The 27,955-nt window shown below is 44.6% G+C and overlaps 1 protein-coding gene across 1 annotated transcript in view; it reads right to left on the bottom strand.

Annotated features, from left to right (window-relative positions):
* LOC142312397 (uncharacterized) overlaps positions 1 to 27,955 on the bottom strand; it is a 161,981-nt gene that overhangs the window by 71,475 nt on the left and 62,551 nt on the right. Inside the window, 1 exon segment of the mRNA XM_075351340.1 lies at positions 24,217 to 25,007. Within this exon segment, the coding sequence (XP_075207455.1) occupies positions 24,217 to 25,007 (791 nt within the window).

The raw sequence follows: 27,955 nt of genomic DNA, 5'->3' as shown, positions 1-27,955 counted from the left end.
AGAGAGCGGAAACCGTGACCGTACACCGTTGAAACGTTAAAAGTAAAATGTGCCTCCCGTCTTGGGAAGAGTTATTGAAATGTATATATGTTTGATTAACCCTTGTTACCCCTTTTTACAGAAAAATAAAACCGGTGTAGGACGGCAGCCCGCGGACGGTCTGCATTTTGCTAAGGGGGAATGTGTCGCCCTGGGCAAGCCAGGGGACACGAGTAACAACACCACCACACCCCACACTCCAGGTAGGCACACCTGCTAACCAGAAATCCCTGTTGCCTTCCTCCAGAGGTTGATGATGCACACCAGGGGGTGGGCCAGGCGGTTGGCTCCGCCCACCAAGGAGCTCACAACTCTGGAGGCGGGAAGTGACCAGGCAGTCTAGTCAGGGAGGAGGAAGTGGAAGGAGTGAGGAGTAGCCCAGGCAGGGGCTAGAGTAAACAACCAGAAGTGAAAGTGAAGGAAAGGAAAGTGGAAAAGGAGGAAAGCAAGAAGTGGAGACAGCGCAGAGAGTGTGAAAAGCCTGAGAGCCCAGCTTTGTGTAGGGCTAGAACAGCAAGGTCAGCGACGGCGGTGACTGTCCGGAGTGGGACAGTTCGGAAGTTCCTGGAAGGACCCCGTTGGCTGTGTGCCCGGTGGTCTGGAGCAGTGTTCCGAAGGACAGTCAGCACCAGGGCAGGGGCCTCTCGGACCCCGGCAAGGCTAGGAGTCGCCCAATTTGCCGAATCCGTCAGTGACGGGGACGCAGATCCCCCAACAACAAAGTCCCGATTGACGGCAACAGCCCGACCATTAACGGGGAGACACCGCCACCGCCAAGGCACCAGTTTCCCCAGGGCCAGCGCCTGCGGGCAAAGTGTAGAGCTCCTCCGGCCCAGATTGCAGTCGGGGAGCGGGTAACCGGAGGGAATCCACCGATACCATCAGACCACACAGGTGCAAGGAAGAGAGAAGTCACCGTCACCTACCGGGAGTGCAGGTGCAGCCGTCTGTGGGACCGTCCTACCAGCCGTTGGTTTACCGTACAAACTGTGTCCGTGTCAGGCTGAGTGAGTACCATAGTGCCGCAAGGCACAGCGCTGCCCCCGCGTCCCTGCACCCTCCAGGCCCTACACTTCACATCTATTCACCGGGCCCCAGGATCACCAACCCCTACCCACGGAGGGGCAACACAACACCTGGCTGCTCCCATCACCATCCCCGGGACCCCCACACCGAGCAGCGGTGGTGCAATCACCACAACCGTGGGTGGCGTCACGAACTATAACCCCAACAAACACCCCCCCTTTCACTCACGGGCGAGGAGTGCCGCTCGAGACACCCCGGGATCCGGCCCGCAGCTCGAGCCACCAGGAGCAACTGCCGGACCCGAGCAGAAGGGGTGAGCGCGGTGTGCTGACACCCTCCTCCCCGCCCGCGACATGTGCGCCTTTCCAAATCAAGTCCTATCAGTTTAATTAAACACAGCTCGACTCCAATGAGGGAGTAGAACCATCTCAAGGAGGATCACAAGAAAATGGACAGCATGTGCCTTAAATACAGTGCTGGCCAAAAGTATTGGCACCCCTGCAGTTCTGTCAGATAATACTCAGTTTCTTCTTGAAAATTATTGCGATCACAAATTCTTTGGTATTATTATCTTCATTTATTTTGCTTGCAATGAAAAAAACACAAAAGAGAATGAAACAAAAATCAAATCATTGATCATTTCACACAAAACTCCAAAAATGGGCCAGACAAAAGTATTGGCACCTTTAGCCTAATACTTGGTTGCACAACCTTTAGCCAAAATAACTGCGAACAACCGCGTCCTCTAACCATTAATAAGTTTCTTACAATGCTCTGCAGGAATTTTAGACCATTCTTCTTTGGCAAACTGCTCCAGGTCCCTCAGATTTGAAGGGTGCCTTCTCCAAACTGCTATTTTGAGATCTCTCCACAGGTGTTCTATGGGGTTCGGGTCTGGACTCATTGCTGGCCCCTTTAGTAGTCTCCAGTGCTTTCTCTCAAACCATTTTCTAGTGCTTTTTGAAGTGTGTTTTGGGTCATTGTCCTGCTGGAAGACCCATGACCTCTGAGGGAGACCCAGCTTTCTCACACTGGGCCCTACATTATGCTGCAAAATTTGTTGGTAGTCTTCAGACTTCATAATGCCATGCACAGAGTCAAGCACTCAGTCCCTTTTCATTCAGACGCTGACGGATAGTACGGGTTGACACTGTTGTACCCTCGTACTGCAGTGCAGCTTGAACTTGTTTGGATGTTAGTCGAGGTTCTTTATCCACCATCCGCACAATCTTGCGTTGAAATCTCTCGTCGATTTTACTTTTCCTCGTCATCTAGGGAGGTTAGCCACAGTGCCATGGGCTTTTAACTTCTTGATGACACTGCGCACCGTAGACACAGGAACTTCAGGTCTTTGGAGATGGACTTGTAGCCTTGAGATTGCTCATGCTTCCTCACAATTTGGATTCTCAAGTCCTCAGACAGTTCTTTGGTCTTCTTTCTTTTCTCCATGCTCAATGTGGTACACACAAGGACACAGGACAGAGGTTAAGTCAACTTTAATCCATGTCAACTGGCTGCAAGTGTGATTTAGTTATTGCCAACACCTGTTATGTGCCACAGGTAAGTTACAGGTGCTGTTAATTACACAAATTAGAGACGCATCACATGATTTTTCAAACAGTGCCAATACTTTTGTCCACCCTCTTTTTATGTTTGGTGTGGAATTATATCCAATTTGGCTTTTTGACAACTTTTTTTTTTCATTGAAGACAAATTAAATGAAGATAATAATACCAAAGAATTTATGATTGCAATCATTTTCAAGAAGAAACTGAGTATTATCTGACAGAATTGCAGGGGTGCCAATACTTTTTTCCAGCACTGCATGAGTGTCTGAGCAAAGGAACTGAATACTTATGACCATGTGATATTTCAGTTTTTCTTGTTTAAAATATTTTCAAAAATTTCTACATTTCTGGGTTTTCTTCCTGTCAAGATGGGGGATGGGGTGCAGAGTGTACAGTAATGAGAAAAAATGAACGTTTTTGAATTTACAAAATGGCTGCAATGAAACAAAGAGTGAAACATTTAAAGGGGTCTGAATACTTTCCATACCCACTGTAAATGTAGAAAAAGGATCAATAGTTGTAATTCCTTAGTGTATGCGGTTGGAGAGAATATTCTGAGCTTCCTTTTATAGTCACTGTAGCGCCCGTTGCTGGTCCCAGCACGGCACCCACATGCCCCCGCTCCCAGGCCCTGGCAAGGTCCCTGCTCTCCTCACCTGCTCAGCGGTTCCATGTGCCTCTTTCCTACCCCAAGGTCTGTCGCAGCCTCCTCCTGGTTGCAGGCTACGTGCAACCCTTCTGTGAGTGCCCATAGGGAGCACGTGCGGCCACACCCCTTTCTTAAACGAACGGCGTCTTTATTATCCAGAATTGATTCCTGAGGTCACCCATTACCTTAAAGGTATTTAAATCTGCTTCCCCTTTGGGGAGGCGCCTGAGCAACATTGCCTATTAGTTAGTGTGTTGCTAGTTCTCAGGCTCCATTATGTTACTGTGTCTAGCTCAGCCTGCTGTGTCCTAGTTCCAGTTCTGTTTCTAACCTGTTTTGTCCTAGAGCCTGCTTACTACCGCCATCTCCATGCTGCCACATCTGAATTACCATCTCCGAGCTGCCACATCTAAGCTACTACCTCTGTGCCTGCCACATCTGAGCTACCACCTCTGTGCCTGCCACATCTGAGCTACCACCTCTGTGCCTGTCACGTCTGAGCTACCACGTTTGAGCTACCACCTCCGTGCCGCCAAGTCCGAGCTATCACCTTTGTTTTGCCACACCTGTACACATCAACACCAGAGATTGAGAGACTTATTCAGTCCATAAGAGCCAACCTACACTGGTCCTGGCAGTCGTGCATTTAGGCCCCCTGGGCCTGTGCCTGGCAATCCCTGTACAGGGGTTCCTTACAGGTTAGCTCCTCTAGGGGAGTCCGGTGTACGGCACAGTGGGTCCACTCTCGGATGCCCACCATCCCTTGGCGACCGTAACAGTCATCCCTGTTTTGGATGACTGTTCCATCCCCCTTGGCGGTTGATAGTATATCTAAATAATTGCATAATGATTTTAGGGCAACCGTTTCTTTTCTATTTAGCTTATTTTGTGTAGATGGGAGTGTAATATTTTTGATTTTATTGAACTCTTCAAGCACCAAGTAGAGGAAAGTGCTCAAAGAATGACCTTGGCTTTCAAAAGGATAAAAGCTTGATTTTGGTAAAAACAGCAAAATATAGTCCTGTGTCATATAGAAATTATAAAATCCATAAAGACTCTACAAGACCCCTATGCAGCTAAACCTCCTCCTTTGGAAATGGGTAACTAAAGAAAATCCTCTAGCAGATGTGAGGTCAACCTCAACGTGAATGCACAAGAATACAGAAAAGGACAGATGTATGACCGGTAGAGATAACAGCAGCAGTTGAACAGAAAACTAGCAAAGAAATTCAAAACTTTTGTTTCTCCTTATAGAAAATATGAACTGATGTTTTATGAACTGCAGCAATACAATAGATAGGAAAGTCATTTTTTCAAATCTGAGTTAAAGTAGAGAACGCAAAGCATCATTCCGCATCATTGAGTGACAGCCTGGGTCCCACCCAATTGATATCGACAAGATAGGAGACATTGCATAGATATTTTCATCTATCTATGAACAGATAAAATTATGATAGGAAAGATGACCGGAATATCTCCCGCCTGGGACCTCTAGGGGCAAAGATATCGTAAAAGTTGGGAATCTCATAATTTTCTAAGACTTAGACACATCCTATAGTTATCTGAAGTTCAGCCCTGTTATAAGTCACCAGAGGGGAAATATGTGGGTGTAACTTAAATCCAGGGATTGGAGCACCAGGAAGCTAATCTGCATATTCCCAGTGCAATCTGGGAAACAAGAAGAGTCGCCTTAAACTGAACAATTGCTGGGATTAACAGAGTCTCGCTGCTGTGAGGACATCACAAAACCAGGAATTGGGGCACCAGGAAGCTAATCTGCATATTCCCAGTGCATTCCCTCATACACTGTTACACTGAAAAAACACAGGTAATGTTAAAAAAAACACACACAGGAATTTTTGCTCCCCTTCTTCCGAGAGCCGTAAATTTTTTATTTTTCTGTCAATCCTGCCATATGAGGGCTTGTTTTTGGCGGGACGAGTTGTACTTTTAAATGAAACCATAGGTTTTACCATATAGTGTACTGGAAAACAGCAAAGAAATTCTAAGTGTGGAAAAACTGCAAAAAAGTATGATCGCACAATAGTTTTTGGGATATTTTATTCACCATGTTCACTATATGGTAAAACCGATGTGTCGGTGTGATGCCGGTCGGTGCCAGTTTGTAGACACCAAACATGTATAGGTTTACTTGTATCTAAGGGGTTAAAAAAAATTCACAAGCATGTCCAAAAAAAGTGGCGCACGTTTTGCGCCATTTTCCGAAACCCGTAGTATTCTCATTTTTCGGGACTATGGCTCAGTGACAGCTTATTTTTTGCGTCTCGAGCTGACGTTTTTAATGGAACAATTTTTGCGCAGATGCTACGTTTTGATCTCCTGTTATTGCATTTTGCGCAAAACTTGCGGTGACCAAAAAACGTAATTTTGTCATTTGGATTTTTTTTGCTTCTATGTCGTTTACCAATCAGATTAATTGATTTTATATTTTGATAGATCGGACATTTCTGAACGCGGCGATACCAAATATGTGTATATTTTTTATTTTTTTAACCCTTTAATTTTCAATGGGGCGAAAGGAGGGTGATTTGAACTTTTAGGTTTTTTTAATTATTTATTTTTTAAAACTTTTTTTTTAACTTTTTTTATTTTACTAGTTCCCCTAGGGGGCTGTATTGATCAACACTCCGATCGCTCTGTCATATCTGTAGATCTCAGCTACAGAGCCGAGATCTGCAGATATGCTGCTTTACTCTCAGTGCTGGCACTATGCCGACATTGAGAGAAAGTGACTCATGTTAGCTACAGGCGTCATCACATGACCCTGTGCTACCATGGCAACCACCGGAAGTCACGTGATCACGCATGTGACTTTCGGTGTGGGTGGCGGTAAGTAAAAGTAATGGCCGCGCGCATATACATCTCCCTGCCAGATTTTGGCAGCGGGATGTAAGGGGTTAAAAGTTGCGGGTGGAATGCGATTCCACTCGGAACTTGCAGGCACACATGTCAGCTGTTGAAATCAGCTGATATGTGTGCGGATCGCCGCAGCGATGATAGTGACACGATCCATGACGTACCCAATACGACATGGGTCGTTAAGGGGTTTACAGAGATATGGAAGAGGTGAAAACCCATATGGTGAGATGCAACACTTGCTACATGTTCACGGATCTACCGGACAAAAAGGACAACTTCATCTGCCACAAATTCAAACTAGTGACCCTTTTAGAAGAAAAGGTACAGCGACATTGAAGCTAATTAAAAAAGATGAAGATTTCTTGGATAAAGCAGAAGCGACATGGAGATGGAGAAAAGATTCGGAGCACCTACAGAGACAGAAAAATGGATACATGTGACCAAAAGGAGCCAGCGGATCACAAAGCTGTCACCACACACACATCTTTGGAACCGTTTTGAAACGCTCATGCAAAATGACAAAAGTGACACAAATGAAGAAGTGACAATTCCAACAAAAGAAGAAAGAAAAGCCACCCAGAAACACTCGAGCATCAAAAAATACTGTTCCTGGGAAGAAAAGAAGAGGGGTAGTTGTGGGAGACTCACTACTGAGAGGCACAGAGGCAGCTGTCTGCAGGCCGGACTTATCCACAAAAGAAGTATGCTGCCTCTCAGGAGCAAAAATTAATAATGTGGCCGACAGGATACCAAACCTCCTAAATTCCCGGGATGACCACCCATTCCTATTGATACATGTAGGCACAAATGACACCGCAAAAAATCACCTACCAACTGTCTGGAAAGACTTTGAAAATCTGGGGAAGAAAATGAAGTAGCTGGATGTGCAGGTAGTGTTCTCATCAATCCTATCAGTCGATAGTCATGGCATCAGGAGATGGAATATGATCCTAGAAGTGAACAAATGGCTAAAATGGTGTTGCAGACAGCAAGGATTCTAATTTTTTTTACCATGGTGTGAATTACCACTACGGTAGACTCCTTCGTAGAGACGGGTTACACCTCACAAAACCTGGAAAAGGCCCTGTGCGCACTAGGAAATTTGATTTTCTTAAGAAAAATACGCACCCTCTGGCAGAATTCTGCACCCGTGGCAAACAAAATGCTGCAAAACGCACCCAAAAACCACATGCGTTTACCGCAGTTTGGTGCAGTTTTGGTGCGGTTTTTCCGCGGGTTGGTCCCTCCGTTTTTTTTCCTTTATCTATGGCAAAAAAACGCACGTACTTGCGGAAAAGAAGTGACATGCCCATTCTTTTTTTATTCAGAAATTCTGCAGCAAAACCTATAGGAAAAAAACGCAGTGTGCGCACAGCTTTTTAGATTTACCATAGATTTTGCTGGGGAAGAACTGCAGAAAGGTTATGAACAAAAATCGCAACTTTTCTGCTGCAAAAACCGCAGCAAAAAAAACAGTGTGCACACAGGGGCAAACGCACATTTGCCAGAAGACTTGTCACGCTTATCAGGAGGGCTTTAAACTAGAAGAGAAAGGGATGGGAAGAAAAATGCCAGGCAAATACATATAGCTAAAGGATGAACTAACCAAGGATACGACATGTGGTGAAGAGGAATGAGGACAGGAGACTCAGAGAGAATCTATGAAAAGGGGAGCAAAAGAGCACTAACTAAAATGTTTTTACACAAATGCACAGAGCATGGGAAACAAACACGGAGAACTAGAACTAGTAATACAGGAGAATGATGGCGTCATCAGCCTCACAGAAACCTGGTGGAGTGACAAGCACGATTGGAACATACATATGGAAGTATGCAACTTTTTCAAAAAGAATAAAACTAAAAAGGAGGAGGAGGAGGAGTTGCATTGCATGTAAAAAAAAAGAACACATCTCCACAGAAATAAAAGTTTCAGAGAATGAGAATCTATTAGAAAATATTTGGCTAAGAATTCAAGGCGTAAACAACCAGAAGGACATAATAATAGGTGTTTATTATAGATCACCGGGTCAAACAGAGGATACGGATTGCATTTTTTCACATCAATTGGCCACATTCTCAAAAAAATAGTGATCATGGAAGATTGCAACTACCCAGACATTCATTGGGAAACCCTAACTGGTATGAGTAAAGGCTCCATCCAATTTTTATCATTTCATGCAAACAACTTCATCTCTCAGCTGGTAGAAGAAAATACAAGGGGAACAGCCATCTTGAACCTAGTCCTAACAAACAACGAGGATATGGTTAAGGGACTAAGGGTAGCAGGACACTGGGAATGATCATGCTTTCCTTGAATTTACGGTAGCAAGAGGGGGAACACCTGAGAAGACATAGACTTCAAGGCTTAACTTTAGCAGAGCGGACTTCAAGGGCCTAAAGGCGGATTGGTAGAATTCCATGGCACATAATTCTAAAGCAAAAAACTGCACTCGAAGGATGGGAAATCTTCCGTAAGGAAATTCTTAATGCACAAGAACTAACAATACCTAAAAGGAAGAAAAATGGGAAAGTCCTAAAGAAACCAGATGGATGACCAAAAAATTACCTCACCAGTTTAAAAAGAAAATGCATCAAGTGGAAGATGGAGGTTATACCTAGGGAAGAATACATGGCAGGGGGCGGGCAGGCCCTGGACATGATGGAGTGAAGACGTGCAGCTTCAGAGCTCCCGTGCACGCTATAATATCTTCTTCCTTTCACTGACTACGCTGCTCAGATATGTCCCCTAAGCCCATCTTGGTGACTGCTCCGGTGAGGTCTCCTGTGACTGGAAGACCTTCGGGAGGGCTGGCTCACTTTCTCTCCTCCTTGGCCTCGGGCGCTTCAGCAGCCAGCAAAAAGCAAGATCGTGGCGGCGGGAGCCGAGCGCACGACAGAGGGAAAGTCCCTGGAGGCATCGCGTCAGAGGAAGTCAGGAGCAGGGTCCGGGAGCATGCCGGAGATGGTGGAACCTGCAGCGCAAGCATGACCGATGGCTTTGGTGAAGGGTGAGGTGCGGTGTGCAGCCTGGGAGCCTGGACATAATGACACGCAAGATTTGGGGATAACTGCGGCATTCCGGCTCTCTGGGGTCCCCAATTCATGGGAGGGAACACAGGAAGGCTCAGCATCCCCTGCAGCACATCCCCGTGACATACAGGACTGGCTCTTAAGGAGTTAAACTTGGCCCTCCCCAGCAAACGTGATTTAGAGGAGTTAGCATCCAGAATAGAGCAGTCCCAGCTTAATGCCCTGGCATTTGTGAGAGAGGATATGGGAGTGATGGAGGACAGGATTGAGGCCACAGAGCAGGTCCAGGAGTCACTGGAGTTACGAATGGACACGCTGGAGAGACACTGTACGGCTTCTCTACACAGTAGTGGGTCTCTTGGAAGAAAGCTACCTGTATGCGGATGTTCCATAGCACGTTCAGCAGAACTGAGCGCTTCTCGGGGCTGTGCAGACCCTTCATATTCAAAGAGCCAATATGCACCTCTGTTCTTGTCTGCTGCATCCTGGATTGTCATGAAAACCCCCCGGAGGACCTAGCGTGATAAAAAAAAAAGGTGGGGGGAGAAAGAGAGGAGAGAGACAAGAAGGACTAGATGAGAACGGAAGAGGAAGAAGGAGAAGAGAGGCACAAGAAGGGAAGAGGGATAAAAGGAACAAGTGAAGGTCCCACTCGCTACGAGAAGAGAGGAACAAAGAAGTGTAGGAGGAGAAGAAAGCTCACAAGAAGCACACAGATCTAGGGACCAACCCACAGGTCCGCTAGGGTGAAGAAAAAGATAGGGACAAGCACAGGCCTGCGGAGGAAAGCAAGCCCCGGCCCGCCCACGTATATATCAGCATATTCCACAATCAAATACGGGGAGGTTAAATACTATACATCCACCCACCGACCACATATAACTCTAGAAATAGAAAAGGCATATACATTTCCCCACTAACTTAAAGCAAACGGCATATTGACGAGAAAAATATACTCAAACTAATTATGGGCAGCCGTGCCATCAGGACAGTGACGACAGCCCGGCCCACCAGGGAATGACCCTGCAATGGCACCAGGCCGGCCTCTGAATGGAACCAGGCTGGCATCCGTCCCACCAGGCCCAAAGAAAGACCAAATAGAGACTCCAGCATAAAGAGGGACATTCTGCCCTACTCGCTAGCCATAGCGGAGATGTCTTCTCCTCTCCTCTTCTCTCTCCACGTAGTAGATCCCATCGAATCCCAGACGAGCCAATCTGGAAGTGACATTGCAGAAGTCCCCAAATAGGTAACCAGGCCCGGCAAGTCCGAGGGCTGCTTTAACTGGTATACGACATCGCGGTAACGGATAATGAGGTGAAAGGGGTGGCCCCAGAGGTAGGAGGCGCCAGCCTCATTGATCCAAAGCAGGAGAGGATATAATAGCTAACTCATGAAGAGAGTATGACTGTAAACATCCGGGAACAGCGACACCATGACCCCGTCCAGCTCCACAGGACCGTGTACCCAGGTCCCCTGGAGGATATGCTCTCTGTTCCAATAATAGTGGAGCTGGCACAGAACGTCTCTCGAGAAGGAGGGCGCCCGTGAATTGGGTCTAGCCACCCTATGGATCCTATGGAATAGAAAGGTGGCATCCAGGGGTCTGCTCGTGACCATATTGAAAATGACCAGGACATTAGTGTGGAGGAGATCTAGGGACCAATCTTCAGGGATGCCTTTTAGCCTTATGTTATTTCTCCTGCTCCTGTTCTCTTGGTCGTTTAGGAGAAGGGCTAAATACGCTCATGTGAAGGTTATGAGATGCGCAGGTTGTCAGACAGACGATATCCGACTGTGTACCATTCCCCCTCTCCAAACCCTAGATTCTGGGGGACTTGCATTCTGTTAGCTAACTCCCCAGAATGGGAGCTATTGGAGTCAAGATCAGATGATGAGGGTAGAATCTCCATGATTAAGGGTCGTGTTGCTTTTCAAGTTTTTACCTTTGTGGCAATTTATCTTACAAACTCTGGGCAATACCCGGCTCTCCTGCGATATCTTGACTTGGTGGATGAATTCTCGGAGGGCACCCTGGTTTTCAGCGGGGACCTCAATTTTACCTTAGATCCACAGATGGATTGCTCCAAAGGGGTATCATACCTGTCACAGTGTGCATTGCGTCGGATTAAGCGGGGTCTTCATGATTTTCAGTTGAAAGATGCATGGCGGTTGCTGCACCCACCAGAGAAAAATTACTCGTACTATTTGGTGGCTCATGATAGCTATTCCCGCTTGGACCACACTGCGATCTTCACTCTTTGGTGGCTGCTTCGATCGAATGCATCTATTTTTCTGATCATGTGCTGATAACTTTAACACTTGCCCTCCGCAGTTCGACTGATAGGCAGAGTCAGTGAATCTTGAACAGTTCGCTGTTGGAAGATCCGACGGTGATGGAGGAGGTTAGCGCGGCGTTGGCGGAGTATTTGGAGGACAATGCGTCAGGGGAGGTGTCCCCTAACATAGTATGGGAGGCACACAAATGTGTGGTTTGGGGGCTATTTATCAAGCAATAACAATTAACAATGTTGCCCTTTCCTCTGTGCCACCGGAGCGTAGTGATGCGTTGGTGGCAAATATAGTGGTAATTCCCAAAGAAGGCAAGGACCCATCCCAGTGCGCCAGTTACCGTCCCATTTCTCTCAATACAGATCTGAAACTGTTTGCAAAAATCCTGGCAGACAGGCTGTCCCCATTGCTGGGGGAGATCATTCACCCTGACCAAGTTTGCATTTAGGGGGGCAGGGGGGCGAGAGACAACACGACCAAGGTCCTGAATTTTATTTATAAGGCCCGCTTGGAGTAGTTGCCTTTGATGCTACTCTCCACAAATGCCAAAAAGGCCTTTGACAGGGCCAATTGGACGTTCATGACAGAGGTGCTGCGGGAGGTGGGGTTGGGCGGCTCAATGTTGAGATGGATAGGCTCCCTGTATAGTGTTCCCTCTGCGGCGGTTAGGGTGAATGGTCTCCTGTCTAATAGATTTCCTATTGTCAATGGGACTAGACAGGGGTGACCCCTTTCCCCTTTGATATTTGTGCTGACTTTGGAACCCTTTTTGTGTCACATCAGGGGAACTGGGGACATCTCAAGACTTCGTGTCAAAAAGACTGAATTTAAAGTTGCAGCCTACGTGAACAACCTCCTTATTCTTCCTCACTAACCCTAGGGTCTCACTGCCTAATCTACTGCGGGAATTTGAAAAGTATTCTGCCCTGTCTAACTTTAAAATAAACATGTCTAAATCTGAAGCTCTGAACCAGACCATCCCTCCTGAAGTAGTCTCCTCACTCCGGTCCTCCTTCAGTTTTAAATGGGCCGCACAGTACCTGAGGTACCTGGGGATTCACTTGGCGGTCGATGCCAATCTTCTTTAGTGGCTGAACTTCCTCCCCGTTCTTCAGGCCATACGAGAGGACTGTGCAAGATGGACCAAAGGTCTGTTTACGTGCTTTGGAGATGTGATATCTTTAGGATGAATGTCCTTCCTCGCATTTTATACCTACTTCAGGCTCTCCCCATATGGATTCTTAACTCCTTTTTTAGTGACCTGACTTCTCTCCAAACTAAATTCATATGGGCCAACAGGCCGGCTCGGCTCTCCCTGTCCTTGTTGGGCAGGCCTAAGAGGAGGGGAGGATTGGGAATCCCAGATTTGAAGATCTATTACTGGGCCTCCAACGTGGTGAGGGTTATTGATTGCTCTAGAAGCACCCAGGGCTTCACAAGGGAGTGCCGACATCAAAGTTTTGTTGAGGTCCCTCTTCTGGCGGCCCCTTGGATATCGCACCTGCCCTTTCCTAGTTTGAGGCACCACCCAACTCTGGAGGCTACACTGGAGTGCTGCTCCGTACACATGGTCTGATGGCTGTTGCTTCCTTTGCCCTCTCTTCTCTCACCTGTGATTGGTTCCTTGGACTTCCGCCCTGGTCTGTCAGATCCAGTCTTTTGGCAGTGGATACAGGGGGGAGATTTCATGCCTGTCATATGTGGGTGAAGGGAGATTGGCCTTCGATGAGGATCATTGAGGATAGTGTGGTGCTGTGTCCTTTGGGAAGCTGGAGATCTAGTCAACTTAGGCATTTCCTCAGCTCCCTACCCAACTATGCTCAATTCACCAACAGCCCCACTGGAGTTTGAAAACTTGTGCCTGGGGGAGGGGGTGCTGCGGCACTCCCTCTCTCTGGTATACAAAAAGCTGGTTGATCCGGCGGGCGCCTTCCCTCCGGGATATCTTTTGCAGTGGGAATGCGACCTGGGTCTCTCCCTGTCGGACGGGTAGAGGAGCGATGTCCTGATGTTGGCTCACAAAACCTCGATAAGCTTTATACTCCAGGAGTCTAACTTTAAACTACTGGTGAGGTGGTAGAGGGTTCCCTCCAAACTGCACAGGATGTTTCCCAGGGTGGACCCTAGTTGTTGGAGGTGTGGAGCAGGCACGGGATACTTTGTTCCTGTATTCTGGGCCTGTTTGGCTTTGAGACGGTTTTGGTACGGAGTGGGTGAGGTGATCAGATATGTGACTGGGTCAACTCGGGCTATGGGCCCTTGTCAGAACAACCTGATTTCCTTCTATAACAAAGTCACTGAATGGTTGGATCGGGGGAATGCTGTGGTTATAGTATATACCTTGTCTTCAGTAAGGCAGTCGATAAAGTATCACATGATACTTGGTGTCCCCCAAGGCTCAGTTCTTGGACCCCTGCTGTTCTCCATCTACACCTTCGGCCTGGGACAGCTCATAGAGTCCCACTGCTTCCAGTATCATCTCTATGCCGATGACACACAGATCTACCTCTCTGGACCTGACATTACCTCTCTACTAACCAAAATTCCACAATGTCTGTCCACAATAATCATAATAGAAGTGATGGTCAGGAGGAGTCCAAGTTGACAATAAGCAAAGATTTGATTTTAGAACACTTAACCAAGTTAAAGGAAACCAAGTCCCCAGGTCCAGACGATTTACACCCTAGAGTCTTGAAAGAGATAGCTGAGGAAATAATAGTACCTCTTGCAATAATCTTCAATAAGTTATGGGGAACAGGAGAGGTCCCCCTAGATAGGAACCACGTTTGCCCTTTTCCAATCTACAAGAAGGGGGAAAAGGAGGATTCAGGGAATCACAGGCCAGTAAACCTGACCTCTATAACAGGAAAATTCTTCGAGCAAATTGTCAAAGAACATTTACTTTGGTACCTGGATGAGAAGCCATTAATCAACCAAAGCCAGCAAGGCTTTATGACCAATAAATCTTGTCAGAACAACCTGATTTCCTTCTATAACAAAGTCACTGAATGGTTGGATCAGGGGAATGCTGTGGTTATAGTATATACCTTGTCTATAGTAAGGCAGTCGATAAAGTATCACATGATACTTGGTGTCCCCCAAGGCTCAATTCTTGGACCCCTGCTGTTCTCCATCTACACCTTCGGCCTGGGACAGCTCATAGAGTCCCACGGCTTCCAGTATCATCTCTATGCCGATGACACACAGATCTACCTCTCTGGACCTGACATTACCTCTCTACTAACCAAAATTCCACAATGTCTGTCTGCTATTTCATCCTTCTTCTCTGCACGATTCCTAAAACTTAACATGGACAAAACAGAGCTCATTGTCTTTCCTCCTCCTCACTCATCTCCTCCAACAAGCCTTTCCATCAAACTTGATGGTTGCTCACTCACCCCAGTCTCACAAGCTCATTGCCTTGGAGTAACCCTCGACTCTGCTCTATCCTTCAAGCCACACATCCAAGCCCTCTTCAACTCATGCCGATTACAACTCAAAAATATCTCCCGGATCCGTGCTTTCCTTAACCAAGAATCTGCAAAAACATTACTGCATGCCCTCATCATCTCCCGCCTCGACTACTGCAACCTCCTGCTCTCTGGCCTCCCTTCCAACACTCTTGCACCCCTCCAATCTATCCTAAACTCTGCGGCCCGCTTAATCCACCTCTCCCCTCACTACTCCCCAGCCTCGCCACTCTGCCAATCCCTTCACTGGCTTCCCATCGCCCAACGACTCCAGTTCAAAACATTAACCATGACATACAAAGCCATGCACAACCTGTCTCCTCCCTACATCTGTGACCTAGTCTCCCGGTACCTACCTGCACGCAACCTCAGATCCTCACAAGATCTCCTTCTCTGCTCCTCTCTTATCTCCTCTTCCCACAATCGCGTACAAGATTTCTCCCGTGCATCCCCCATACTCTGGAATGCTCTACCTCAGCACATCAGACTCTCCACTACCGTGGAAAACTTCAAGAGGAACCTCAAGACCCACCTCTTCCAACAAGCCTACAACCTACAATAGCCCTCAGTCCAGTAGACCACTGCGCAACCAGCTCTGTCCTCACCTATTGTACCATCACCCATTCCCTGTAGACTGTGAGCCCTCGCGGGCAGGGTCCTCTCTCCTCCTATACCAGTCTGTCTTGTACTGTTAATGATTGTTGTACGTATACCCTCTCTCACTTGTAAAGCGCCATGGAATAAATGGCGCTATAATAATAAATAATAATAATAATAATGACATCCTCATTGAAAAAAGATCAATTATGGAATCGACAAAAACTCAGTTCGATGGATTTACAACTGGCTTAATGATCGGGCACAATGAGTAATACTAAATGGATACACATCAACCTGGAAGAAAGTCAAAGGCGGGTGCCGCAAGGCTCTGTCCTGGGGCCAGTACTGTTTAATATCTTTATAAATGATCTGGATAACGGAATTACTGGGGAACTCATAAAATTCACAGATGATACTAAGATAGGAGTAGCCATCACTACAAAGGAAAGAGAGCTTATTCAGAAGGATCTAGACACACTTGAACAATGGGCTGAGGAGAACAGAATTGTTTTTAACACGGACAAATGCAAAGTCCTACACGTGGGTAAAAGAAATGTAAAACCACATATAGCATGAGAGGAATAGAACTAGGTAATAGCACAGGGGAAAAGGACTTGGGCATAATAGTGGATCCCAGGTTCAACATGAGCCAACAGTGCGGTGCTGCAGCTAAAAAGGCTAACAAAATTCTGAGATGTATCAAGACAAGCATTGAATCTACTGTAGATCAAGAGAGGTAATTATTCCCCTATACTCTGCCCTGGCCAGACCACACCTGGAATACTGTGTACAGTTCTGAGTGTCCCAATTCAAGAAAGACATCGATATATTGGAGCAAGTCCAGAGAAGAGCTACCAAGAAGGTCTACAGACCATGTCATATGAAGAACGGCTAAAAGAACTAGGAATGTTTAGTTTGAAAAAGAGAAGGCTGAGAGGAGAATTAATAATGGTCTACAAATATCTGAAAGGTAGTCACTTTGCAAAGGGAACTACCCTATTTTCATTAGCACAAGGAAGTACAAGAAACAATGGGATGAAACTAAAAGGAAGGAGATTCAGATTAGACATTAGGAAAAACTTTCTGACAGTGAGGGCAGTCAGAGTGGAACAGGCGACCACGGGAGGTGGTGAGCTCTCCATCAATGGAAATCTTCAAGCGGAAACTAGATAAACATATAGCTGGGATGATTTAGGAAAACCTGCACTCGCAGGGGGTTGGACCCGATGGCCCTTATGGCCCTTGAGGTCCCTTCCAACTTTTACCATTCTTTGATGACTTGTGTTAATAAAAAGCTACAGTGGAACCTTGGTTAACGAGAACAATCCGTTCTGGGTGTGTGCTTGTTAAGCAAGTTACTCGTTGAGCAAAGTAAGATTTCCCATAGGAAATCATTGCAATGCAGATAATTTGTTCCACAACTTGTTAAATGTCCCATCCTGGTCCCCTATTGTGCCATTCCACACATTCACAAACACACACAAACTCACACAAAACACACACAAGCACGCACGCACATATTATGCTCACCTTACCTTCCGTTCCATCGCCGGTCTCCTGGGACTTGCTGTTCGCTAGTACGGGCTGTGTATCGGGTTACCATCACGACGAGGGAGGAACTTCCGCTGCCAGAGCGCTAACGTCAAAGGCAGGAGTCGCTTGCCTCTGATTAGTCAGAGCGCTGCCTTTGAGTAGTGGTGACAGAGAAAGTTCCTGCTTCGTCGCTATGGTTGTCGATGCACAGCCTATACCGGCGAACTACAGGACCCAGGAGACCGGCGATGGAACGGAAGGTACACATATTATGCTCACCTTACCTTCCGTTCCATCACCGGCCTCCTGGATCTTGTAGTTCGCCGTGAGGATTCCTCCCTCGTCGAGATGTACCGGGGAACTACAAGAACCATGAGGCCGGCGATGGAACGCAAGGTAAGGTGAGCATAATACTGTATGTGTGCGTGCGTGTTTGTGCGGACTGCAAAAATGGGTTAGAGCGCAGTGGATGTACGGAACCGGAAGTTTGTGCGGTGAGTATTTTGCTCGTACAGCAAAGCTTTCTCGTAAACAGAGTTACAAATTTACAGAAAGCTTTGCTTGTTAAGCAAAATTCTCATTAACTGGGTTACTCGTTAAGCGAGGTTCCACTATAATGCCAATTATGATCCTTGTTCAATGAAAGGAACATTGCTGTGTAGGATTGCTCTACGTTCCATTGGAGTTCTTTCTTCCATAAATCTGAAGCCATTTCTGTGGCCCAGGTTCAATAATTTTCTTTTGTTATTCCCTTTTATTTTATGTAATTGTATATACTGTATTGTTTTTTTTCCCCCTTGTAATATCTGTTGTATATTTTTATAAACACTGCCTACTTTTCAGATTAAATATATAAAATTTAATTGCGTATGGCTTTGGGATGCGATTTATAGATGAAGAGCAACAAAGCTACTTATAACCTATGTCCAATCAAGCTATTGGTGATGGCAGCTAGTAGTAGTTCCTTTCATTATTGTGGAGCTTGCAGTGACTGTACTGAGGTATAGATATACTGTATTCCATGAGATAGAAACGATCGTGTATATATACTGTACCTTCACTGTGAGCTTTTCAATAATCGGCCTACTAGTGGAAACAGACATGGCTTCGTCCATTAATTGTTGGTCAATTGCGTAAATGTCCTGACAATTGGGGGCAGCAGAGCACTGCTTGTGACATCCTGTATCAAATGTTTCTGTGTTGGCGAGATTATCCTTTTAATTAATTTACATATGATTGTGTGAAGGTCCATGAACAAGGAGAATTTATCCATTATATTTGTGGGTCAAATCGAGAGTATTTTAGCACAATCGACTACATTTCCAGTGATGTGTCACTTACTTGGCTGATTGTTGAAGTGTTTGATAAAAATTAGTTTTATCTGCTGAAGATCTACCAGTTCTAGAAATGCTACTGTGTATAACCCCACCCACACCACTGATTGGCAGCTAGCTGTGTATAATGAGCATAGACAGAAAGTTGCCAATCAGGGGTGGGGTTATACAGAGCTTATGGGGATAGAGGACACATGGCAGCAGGTTTACTAGTTCTTTAGTAATAAAATCCCCTAGCGATAATAGTGATTATCAAAACTACAGCAAGCAGCCCAGTAAGTGATACATTATTGGAATTAGAGTCCCTTTATATTCTGATTTTTAAATAAGTGGTAAACACTTAGAGACAAATTCCCAATACATTTACAAAGCCACAGCATAGGTATCATAAATGTTACTTGCAAAAGATTTATCAATAATTCATAAGACAATAGACATACAGGGAGAATGAGTATATTAGGATACGGGAAGTCAAAAGAAGTGGGAATTCTGACCTATAATTTATAAGTGGTTGTATGGTAATAGCACAAAGATAATTTGAAGAATTCCAAGAAATTTAGTAATGTAACAATTTCTGGATGTTATCCCGGCATTGAGAAAATGATGTTTATGTATTGCAATTGCACAAATGATATGTTTGTATGTTGACATCAGTTTCATCAATAAAACAGATTTGAAATAAATGTTACTTGCTCTTCACCAAGAGATACACCCTTTTTAGTTCTGATCTATTCGACACCCATAGTCTAAATGTAATAAGTTTGTGGGCAGAGATGAGTGAACCCGAACAGTAAAGTTTGTACTGAACATAGACTTTATAAAACCAAAAAAAAAATCAGTGTTAGAGTTCAGAGTTCGGGTGCTTTATGTATCCTAACCACTCGATCTATCATTGGTGTGTTCGGGTATGCAGGATGCTCAGTAAGGTGCAGTGTCTGAATGGCTTTCATGGTGGGGTAAAAAACATTGTTATAGGATATATTGTGTACAAGAAAAAAAACCCGCCTTCCCTTCCCCGAAATGCTCTATTTATGTAAGGTTGCATGTGGGTGGAGACCCAAACTGCCCAAGTGAATTCCACTGGGGTTCAGTTCAAGTCCGGTTCCCGAACTGAACTTTATCTAAAGTCTGGCTGAAAAAGCCGAACTCAAACTTCAACGGGTCCGCTTATCTCTATTTGTGGGTAGCCCCATAAAAAAAAAACACATTTGGATATCAGACATATAAAATCCTTATGTTTTTTATAACAACAATTATCCATTGTAAAGGGATCGTTTTTAGAACATAAAGGGCACAATTTATGCGGGGGCCACTCCTGATTCATGAAATGGTGCATGCCTCTTCTTGAATCTGGAGCTTTTGACGAGTGGCATGAGCCTCCTTGTGCCATGCTACAAATATTACTCCCTTCAGGGACTGGAGGGAGATTTCTGGCATAGGGAACGCCACAGCTCGTCATGAATTAAAGGAGCTGTGGTGTCACGCCCCTGTCCCACACAAGCTCTGCCAATTGTGGAGTAAAATGACAAAAGCCGCCAAACTTTGGCACAACTATGAATTGATCCAAATTTCTGTGACTATTCAAAGCTTTTGTGCCATTTTTTTTGGCATAAAAGCTTTGATAAATTGGGATCAGAGTGTCTTAACAACTTCCACATATCTAGGATGAGAGAGAGGGGAGCCAGCATGATCTGAAATTGGCATGCATAATATAAAAAGTGAAAATTCACACATTTATTCCAACTGTACTACAATAAAAAAAAAAAAATGAGATTTTTAGCAAATAATTGATCAATTTTTTGAGCCACCCCTGCCAACGTCACGGCAAATCTCAATAGGGGGGTCCTACTCTACATTCTGTATTTCATTGACCGTAGTTATGCTACAAATCTGGTGCCTGACCAACACCATACCATGCACGCCTGATTTTGGCTTGCAATATATTCCTCCTGTTGGTAGCTGTTCAGACTCAGTTACCTCACCCCTTTCCACAGGCAATGCTAATTAAGCACCATTCTTGGATCTGGTCCGCCTTTATCAATGGTTGCTGTTTGACACTGGGAGGATCAGTTCTGATATAGTCCTGGTATGTGTAGGGCTTGCTCCACATGCTGGGACCTGGGCTGGTCTCTATCCACAAGTGCCTTTTTTGCAACATGGAAGCGGCTATATACAGGTTGCAGGTATGTGTGCTCCATTATGGTTCAGCTTTTAACTTTATCTAGGAGGCCGCATGGCACATGAAATACAGAATGTAGAGTAGGACCCCCCTATTGAGATTTGCCGTGACGTTGGCAGGGGTGGCTCAAAAAATTGATCAATTATTTGCTAAAAATCTCATTTTTTTATTATAGTACAGTTGGAATAAATTTGTGAATTTTCACTTTTTATATGATGCATGCCAATTTCAGATCATGCTGGTTCCCTTTTTTTCTTTTTTTTTCTTTTTTTTTTTCACATATCTAGGATGCATAGTGTGAGTCAATTCTCCCCTGTCCTGGCCGGGTATGAAGCTATACTGGCCGTATAGTACAACACAAAGGGAAGGGTAAAGGAATGCCCTATCACTAAGGAAAGAGGGAAGTGGTGACCCCTGACAATATATTGCAGCTCACCCTCACTGTCCTCAGCAATCCTATACAGGTTCTGCACCTGTCGCCAAGCAGGAATACCTCACCCTAGGCAAACCCTGATCCCGGCCTTAAGTAAGGATGTCAGGTATGGGCTTTTCATCAAAATCACTAATACTAAGGGAGGCAAAAGAAAACAATACAGGGGAAACACAAATGCTACCACCTGAGCCCAGGTACATAGCAAAAGTCAAACACTTATCTTAGGATCAGTTTCCACATAAGCATCTAGAACAACAAGAGGAGACGACCGCTGCAGACCACAGCCAGGAACAACTATAAACCGCCCTCAAGGGTGAGGTTTATAAAGAAAGTCAGAGGCTGGCAAATGAGAGGAAAAACTGACAGTTTTCTGGGGTCATAGAGTCCGCTCCTGCGGAAACAGAGAACTGTCAGATAACAACATGCGTTGCCAATCACTGAGATTACTAACACTCGCTGCCACTGGATTGTCAGCCGGTCATGACACCTCTGTGACATCCCCTCACTATTTTTGTGTGAAATGCCTCAACTCTAGAGGTTCTGGGACAAATTCATCACATCTACACAATAGAGAAAGACATGAATAGTATATATTCTACAAACATTTATTAACAAAACAACAAGTTTTGAAATGCAATTATATACAATATGATATACTTCAAACTTCCTATCTCCAATCTGGGGCTGCGCTTTTTAGTAAATAAAGCAGTGGGCAACCTGAGATTAGTGAATTATTTAAATATAATCCAGTATCAATACCTTTCACAAATGGTCCTAAAGGCTCTCGAAAGAGCCCAACTTAAGGGTGCTTTACGCACTGCGACATAGCTAGTGATCTCGTTAGCGATGTGGCACGCCAGATCGCAGATGCGATCTGCCGAGATCGCACATAGATCGTTTTATAGCGCTGGTCACATGTGCGATCTCGGAAGATCGCATCTGCGATCTGGCGTGTCACATCGCTAACGAGATCGCTAGCGATGTCGCAGCGTGTAAAGCACCCCATACTAGCAAAGTTAAGCCCGAATTTCCATTTTCTGGGAATCTCTGCAGCTGCTCTAAGCACGAGACACTGCTCTCTCAACTAATCCAGCGCGGTCACATACTTTTTTTAAGGTTTTACTGAACTCCTTAAGAAGGATGCCACAGAGCTGGGGTCATAGAGCTCACTCTTTCACTATGAGACTTGTCCGCTTAGGGTTGTGGGATCTCGCAACCTTGCAGCTCCTTTTGGGCGACATTAGGGACACCTGCAAAAGTTTTGGTACTGGATTATATTCACTAATCTGCGGCTCTCCACTGCTTTAGTAAATAAAAACGGCAGCCGTAGATTTCTGACAAGCACTATTTAAGGGGAAATTCATCAAACACATTGTGCTACAAACTTTTGTGTAAGTCACACATTTTGTGCAACACACCTTAGTTGTTCAAACATTGTGACTTTTGAAACTTTTTATTCTGAAATATAAGAGAAGTTTAGTGAAAGAGGGAGGTGCCTGAAACGATCAGCCAGGTTCTCAATAATTATGTGATTTTGACTATATTATATTTTTTCTGTTGCCATTTGATAACCTATTGCTGTATTTTTCGGACTTTAAGATACACTTTCCCTCCCCTCAAAAAATGTGTAGGAAAGGGTGTGTTTGTCTTATAGTCTGGATGCTCCTGACTGTGGCTGGAGGGGAGCGGCAGTGGAGGAGTGGGTCACAGGAGGCAGAACAGAAACCGTCGCTGGGGTTAAGTGTGTCTGCTAATAACGAAAGTGAATATTCACTGCTACCCACGGCCATAATCCTGTCTACCTCTACTCACTGAAGCCACATCGAGAGATGGGAAAAATTATGAGCTTAGGCAGCAGTGAATATTCATTCTCTTTAATAGCGGGCACACATGAACACCCAGCCACCAGCTTACTGCTGCGGCTGGGTGATCACGAGTGTCTGTTAGTAAAGAATGAATATTCACTGCTCCCCAAGCCCATAATCCCGGGTGTGGGGAGCAGTGACTTCCAGTGGGCAGCTGACGATTGTGTGTAACTGCAGGTGCATGGCAGTGACGTCATGCGATGTGCCGCTTACACACTGAAGTCACTTGTCGGCATCAAAGACAACACTGCACACTGGGGGAGCAGAGGGATGGTGACTATAATAATTTTTTTTTATGTCTGCAACGTGATGGACATATATACCAGGATGATAGCAAGGGCAGACATATCATTGGTCCAAACTGCAGCCCAAGAGGTAAGGGGGGCCATTTCCATCTGTAAAGCAAGTATATTTGTGCATTATGATGAGCTATTGAACTTCAAAAGGGTGCAATTACTGTTCTTGCACAGGGGCCCTCTTCTGTATGTGTCCAAAAGTGGATGAAAGACATATATATAACAGGATAGATTCATATATTCCAGGATGGGGATCAAATATACCAGGATGATGGACATATACTCCAGAATGGGCCCATGGTGAGATCATATATACCAGGATGGGCCCAGTATGAGGGCCATAGATACAAGGATGGGGCCAAATATACCAGGATGAGCGCCATATATACCACAATGGGGATCATGTATACCAGGATGGGATAAAGATGTGGAACATATATACCAGGATGAGAGACACATATAACTGGAAGGGGTCCAGAATGGGGGACATTAGTACTGAATTGGGGGATATAACCCCCATAATAGTGTTAGCAGTAGATTCACCCCCATAACAATGCATCATGACTTCATTTTTTGCTTCAATTTTTATACCTGTTTTCCTCCTCTAAAACCTAGGTGCATCTTATGGTCATAATAATACAGTACGTTTAAAAAGAAAGAAAATGGTGCTTTCCCTGACCAATTCTTACTTGAGCAATTGATTTTTGGATAAAACTCTTTGACTCACGGTACATCATGATGCTTTCTCCCATGTAACTCATCTGACAACAGGATCTGATTAATGATAAAAATATTTGTCAAATTCTCAATGCAAGAATGGCTCCTCTACTGTGTGGGTTTTCTCATGGTTGACATGAATTGATTTACCAGTTAAACATTTAGAATATTCACAACATGAAAAAGGTTCCTTCCCTGTGCGGCTTCTTCAGATGTTTAACGAGATCTGATTTCTGAGAATAACATTTTCCACATTCAGAACATAAAAATGGTTTATCGCCTGTGTGAAGTTTTCGATGGTCAACAAGAGTTGATTTCCTAGTAAAACATTTACCACATTCCAGGCATGAAAATGGCTTCTCCCCTGTATGAGATCTTTGATGTCTAACAAGATCTGACTTCTGGTTGAAACATTTTCCACATTCAGAACATAAAAATGGCTTCTCCCCTGTATGGGATTTATGATGGTCAACAAGATCTGATTTCTGAATAAAACATTTCCCACATTCTGAACATGAAAATGGCTTCTCCCCTGTGTGAATTTTCTGATGTCTAACAAGATCTGATTTCTGAATAAAATATTTCCCACATTCTGAACATGAAAATGGATTCTCCCCAGAGTGAATTTTTTGATGGTTAGCAAGGGTTATTTTCCGAGTAAAACATTTTCCACATTCTGGGCATGAAAATGGCTTCTCCCCTGTGTGAGTTTTTTCATGGATATTAAGATGTGATTTCTGAGTAAAACATTTCCCACATCCAGAACATGAATATGGCTTCTCACCTGTGTGAGTTTTTTGGTGTTCAATAAGATTTGATTTCTGAATAAAACATTTGTCACATTCTGGGCAAGAAAATGGTTTCTCCCCTGTATGAATTCTCTTGTGTGTAACAAGTCGTGAGATATGGCTAAAACATTTCCCACATTCTAAGCATGAATACGGCTTCTTCCCTGTGTGAGTTCTCTGATGTTTATAAAGATCTGATTTCTGAACAAAGCATTTCCCACATTCAGAACATAAATATGGCTTCTCCCCTGTGTGAATTCTGTAATGTATAACTAGATCTGATTTCTGAATAAAACACTTACTGCATTCTGAACATGAATGTGGCTTCTCCCCAGTGTGAGTTTTTTGATGATCAATAAGGTTTGATTTTCGAGCAAAACATTTCTCACATTGGGTGCATGAAAACGGCTTCTGATGGGTGTGAACTTTTTGATGGTCAACAAGATTTGATTTCCTGGTAAAACACTTCCCACATTCTGAACATGAAAATGGTTTCTCACTTGTAGGAGCCGTTTCATGTTCATTGTCACTTCTGTAACTATTATTTAGCTTAAAATTCTGTGATAAAGCGGAATTTTGGACTCGTTTAAAAAGATCATATGTTAGATCTTGCCTATGAAGGCCTGGCGGTATATCTGGGACAACAGCATGCTCTTCATATGTATCATGGGTGATACTTTCATCATCTGTTTTAACATCTGAACATATGAAGTGTCGATCTGAACTCCTGGTACAGTTATCTGCAAAATTAAACAATGTTATTATTTTTTTTTTTTTAATAACACCTTGAAAATAAACCATAAAATCAGAAGTAAAATTAGGAAAAAAAATATACCAAATCTGTTTTCCAATATCAAGATCTAAAAGTTACATCTTTGATAATTTGAACCTTCCATTCCTAACTCCAAAATATTTCTAGAGTAGCACCAATTTTCTGGAATGTGCTAAAGTAAATAATTTAATATTCTACAACATTCTACAATATTGAAAATTTTAAAGAGTTTTTTTTTTTTTTTGTTTTTTTTTTAAGGAAAAACAATATTTAAAGCAGCATAAAGTAAAAATGTATAGAATGTATTAACCCCTTCACCACCCAGCCTGTTTTCACCTTTATGACCAAGCCAAAATTTTTAATTCTGACCAGTGTCACTTTATGTGGTAATAACTTCTATTACCTGGTGATGTGAGTGGCTGGTGAACCTCCATCATGATGTCCTCGTACAGATCTTTGTGTTCTTCTAAATACTCCCACTCCTCCATGGAGAAATAGACGGTGACGTCCTGACACCTTATAGGAACCTGACACATACAATGATACCGTCATCCCCCGATCCCTTCATAGCGTTACTGTATAATGGCCCAGCATTCCCAGCAGTGTCACCTCTCTAGTCAGCAGCTCAATCATCTTGTAGGTGAGCTCTAGTATCTCCTGGTCATTCATGTCCTCATGTATCGGGGGGTGAGGCCCCGTGATTGGGCTCAGGGGTCTTCCCCATCCCTCAGACACAGGGGCCTGACAGCGCTCACTAGAGGTCTTCTTCACTACTGTGTAATCCTGGTTATGGAAAGACACATTAATAAATCTCACTACAGACATTTCCAGAGTCCTCACCTCTCCAGTTCTGTCCATCTGTTATTCTCATAGATAAGAATGATGTAATGTGATGTCATCAGAATCTCTCACCTCTCCAGTAAGCCGGAAGAGGATCTCTAGGGTGAGGTGTAATATCCTCTCCGCCATCTTGTCCCTGTCCATATCCATCTTGGATGGGTCAATCAGGAAAATTCTCCAGGAGAAGATCGGATATTCATGTACTTGCATGAGGAGAATAGGAGCAGATGTAAGTTCATTACAGAATCCCATGTCACAATTAAATGACTGAAAAATAATAAGATACGTAAAATGGCAGATTCCACACCTACCCATATTTTGCTTTGCACTGAGGAGGGGTAAACTCCCTAAAACTTGTGTCTGCAAATCGAGTTTCTGGTTTGAATTTTTTTATCCCAAGTTCTGTGGAAAAACTCGTTAAAGAGTTGATATTCGTTTTTAGGATTACTACAGCCAATAAGTAGCACTAGAGTTCAAGTCCTCTCCAATCTGAAGAGGCTATCTCCATATAGTCTAGTAAAGGCCCAGTCACACACAACGACTTACCAGCGATCCCGACAACGATTCCACCTGATAAGGATCGCTGGGAAGTCGCTGGTGAGATGTCAAACAGTCAGACCTTACCAACGATGCAGTAACGATACAGGCCGCGACCTGTATAACGATCTCGGCAGTCACTGGGACCCTGTCACACAGCGCCAAGCACAGCGATGCGTCCTGCCCAGCAGGACATCACCTTTGAAGAATATGGTTCGGACCGTACAGCAGCGACTAGCGATCTCACAGCAGGGGCCTAATCGCTGGTAGGTGTCACACATAACGAGATTGCTAACGGGATCGTTACTGCACCACAGAAACTGTGACTCGGCAACGATCTCGTTAGCGATCTCATTGTGTGTGACGGGGCCTTAAAACATTTAGTGGGGAGGGATGTGTTGGCAAATGATAGTTAGGTGACCAGATAATTCACTGGGGAACAAGACAATTGGTGCCCAAGATACTTACCTGTCTTTAGGTCAGTTTTTGCCACTGATTCTAAATCTGCTAAAAATGTTCTTCTATCGGCTTTAGTGAATGAGATTTCATGTACCTGTAGAAGGATGGCGAATAACGCCCTCTCCTACGAAATGGTGTAAATATGTATTGCAGGTATATGGTCTATTGTGATGTATATGGAGAATGTAGCAGAGCCGAATGGACGCACCGTTCTGCTCCACCTGGCAGTCACTGCTGGTTGTGTAATAGGAAAGAAGTATATGTCTATGTATTGTAAATACTGTGTATAACATGTACTGGTCCCTCGTGCTGTGTTCGGTAGAGGATATAGTACAGGCCCAGGTATAGGTGTAAGTGTAGTGCCCCTGAGAACCTCAGGGCACTACAAGGAACTGCATCCTCTACGGGATGCAGGACCTACCCCCTGGGACCTGGGGTACCAGTGCCGATTCCACCAACACACACCTAAAATCCTAGTTCTCCTCTCCACACTGGGCATAAAGGGTTAACAATGTAATGGGATGGTCGCCATGGGAATGAGTCCCTGGGTATAGCCAGCCTGGTGGGAGGGGTCAGTCAGTCTGTAGTGAGGAGGGAAGATGGGAGCACACAGGAGAGGTGTGCGGACGTGTCTGTGCTGGGTCCGTG

Source organism: Anomaloglossus baeobatrachus, chromosome 5 (genome assembly GCF_048569485.1).
Source record: "Anomaloglossus baeobatrachus isolate aAnoBae1 chromosome 5, aAnoBae1.hap1, whole genome shotgun sequence".
Lineage (NCBI taxonomy): Eukaryota > Metazoa > Chordata > Amphibia > Anura > Aromobatidae > Anomaloglossus > Anomaloglossus baeobatrachus.
The sequence above is the reverse complement of the archived record's forward strand: the minus strand, read 5'-3'. Positions and strand labels throughout refer to the sequence as shown.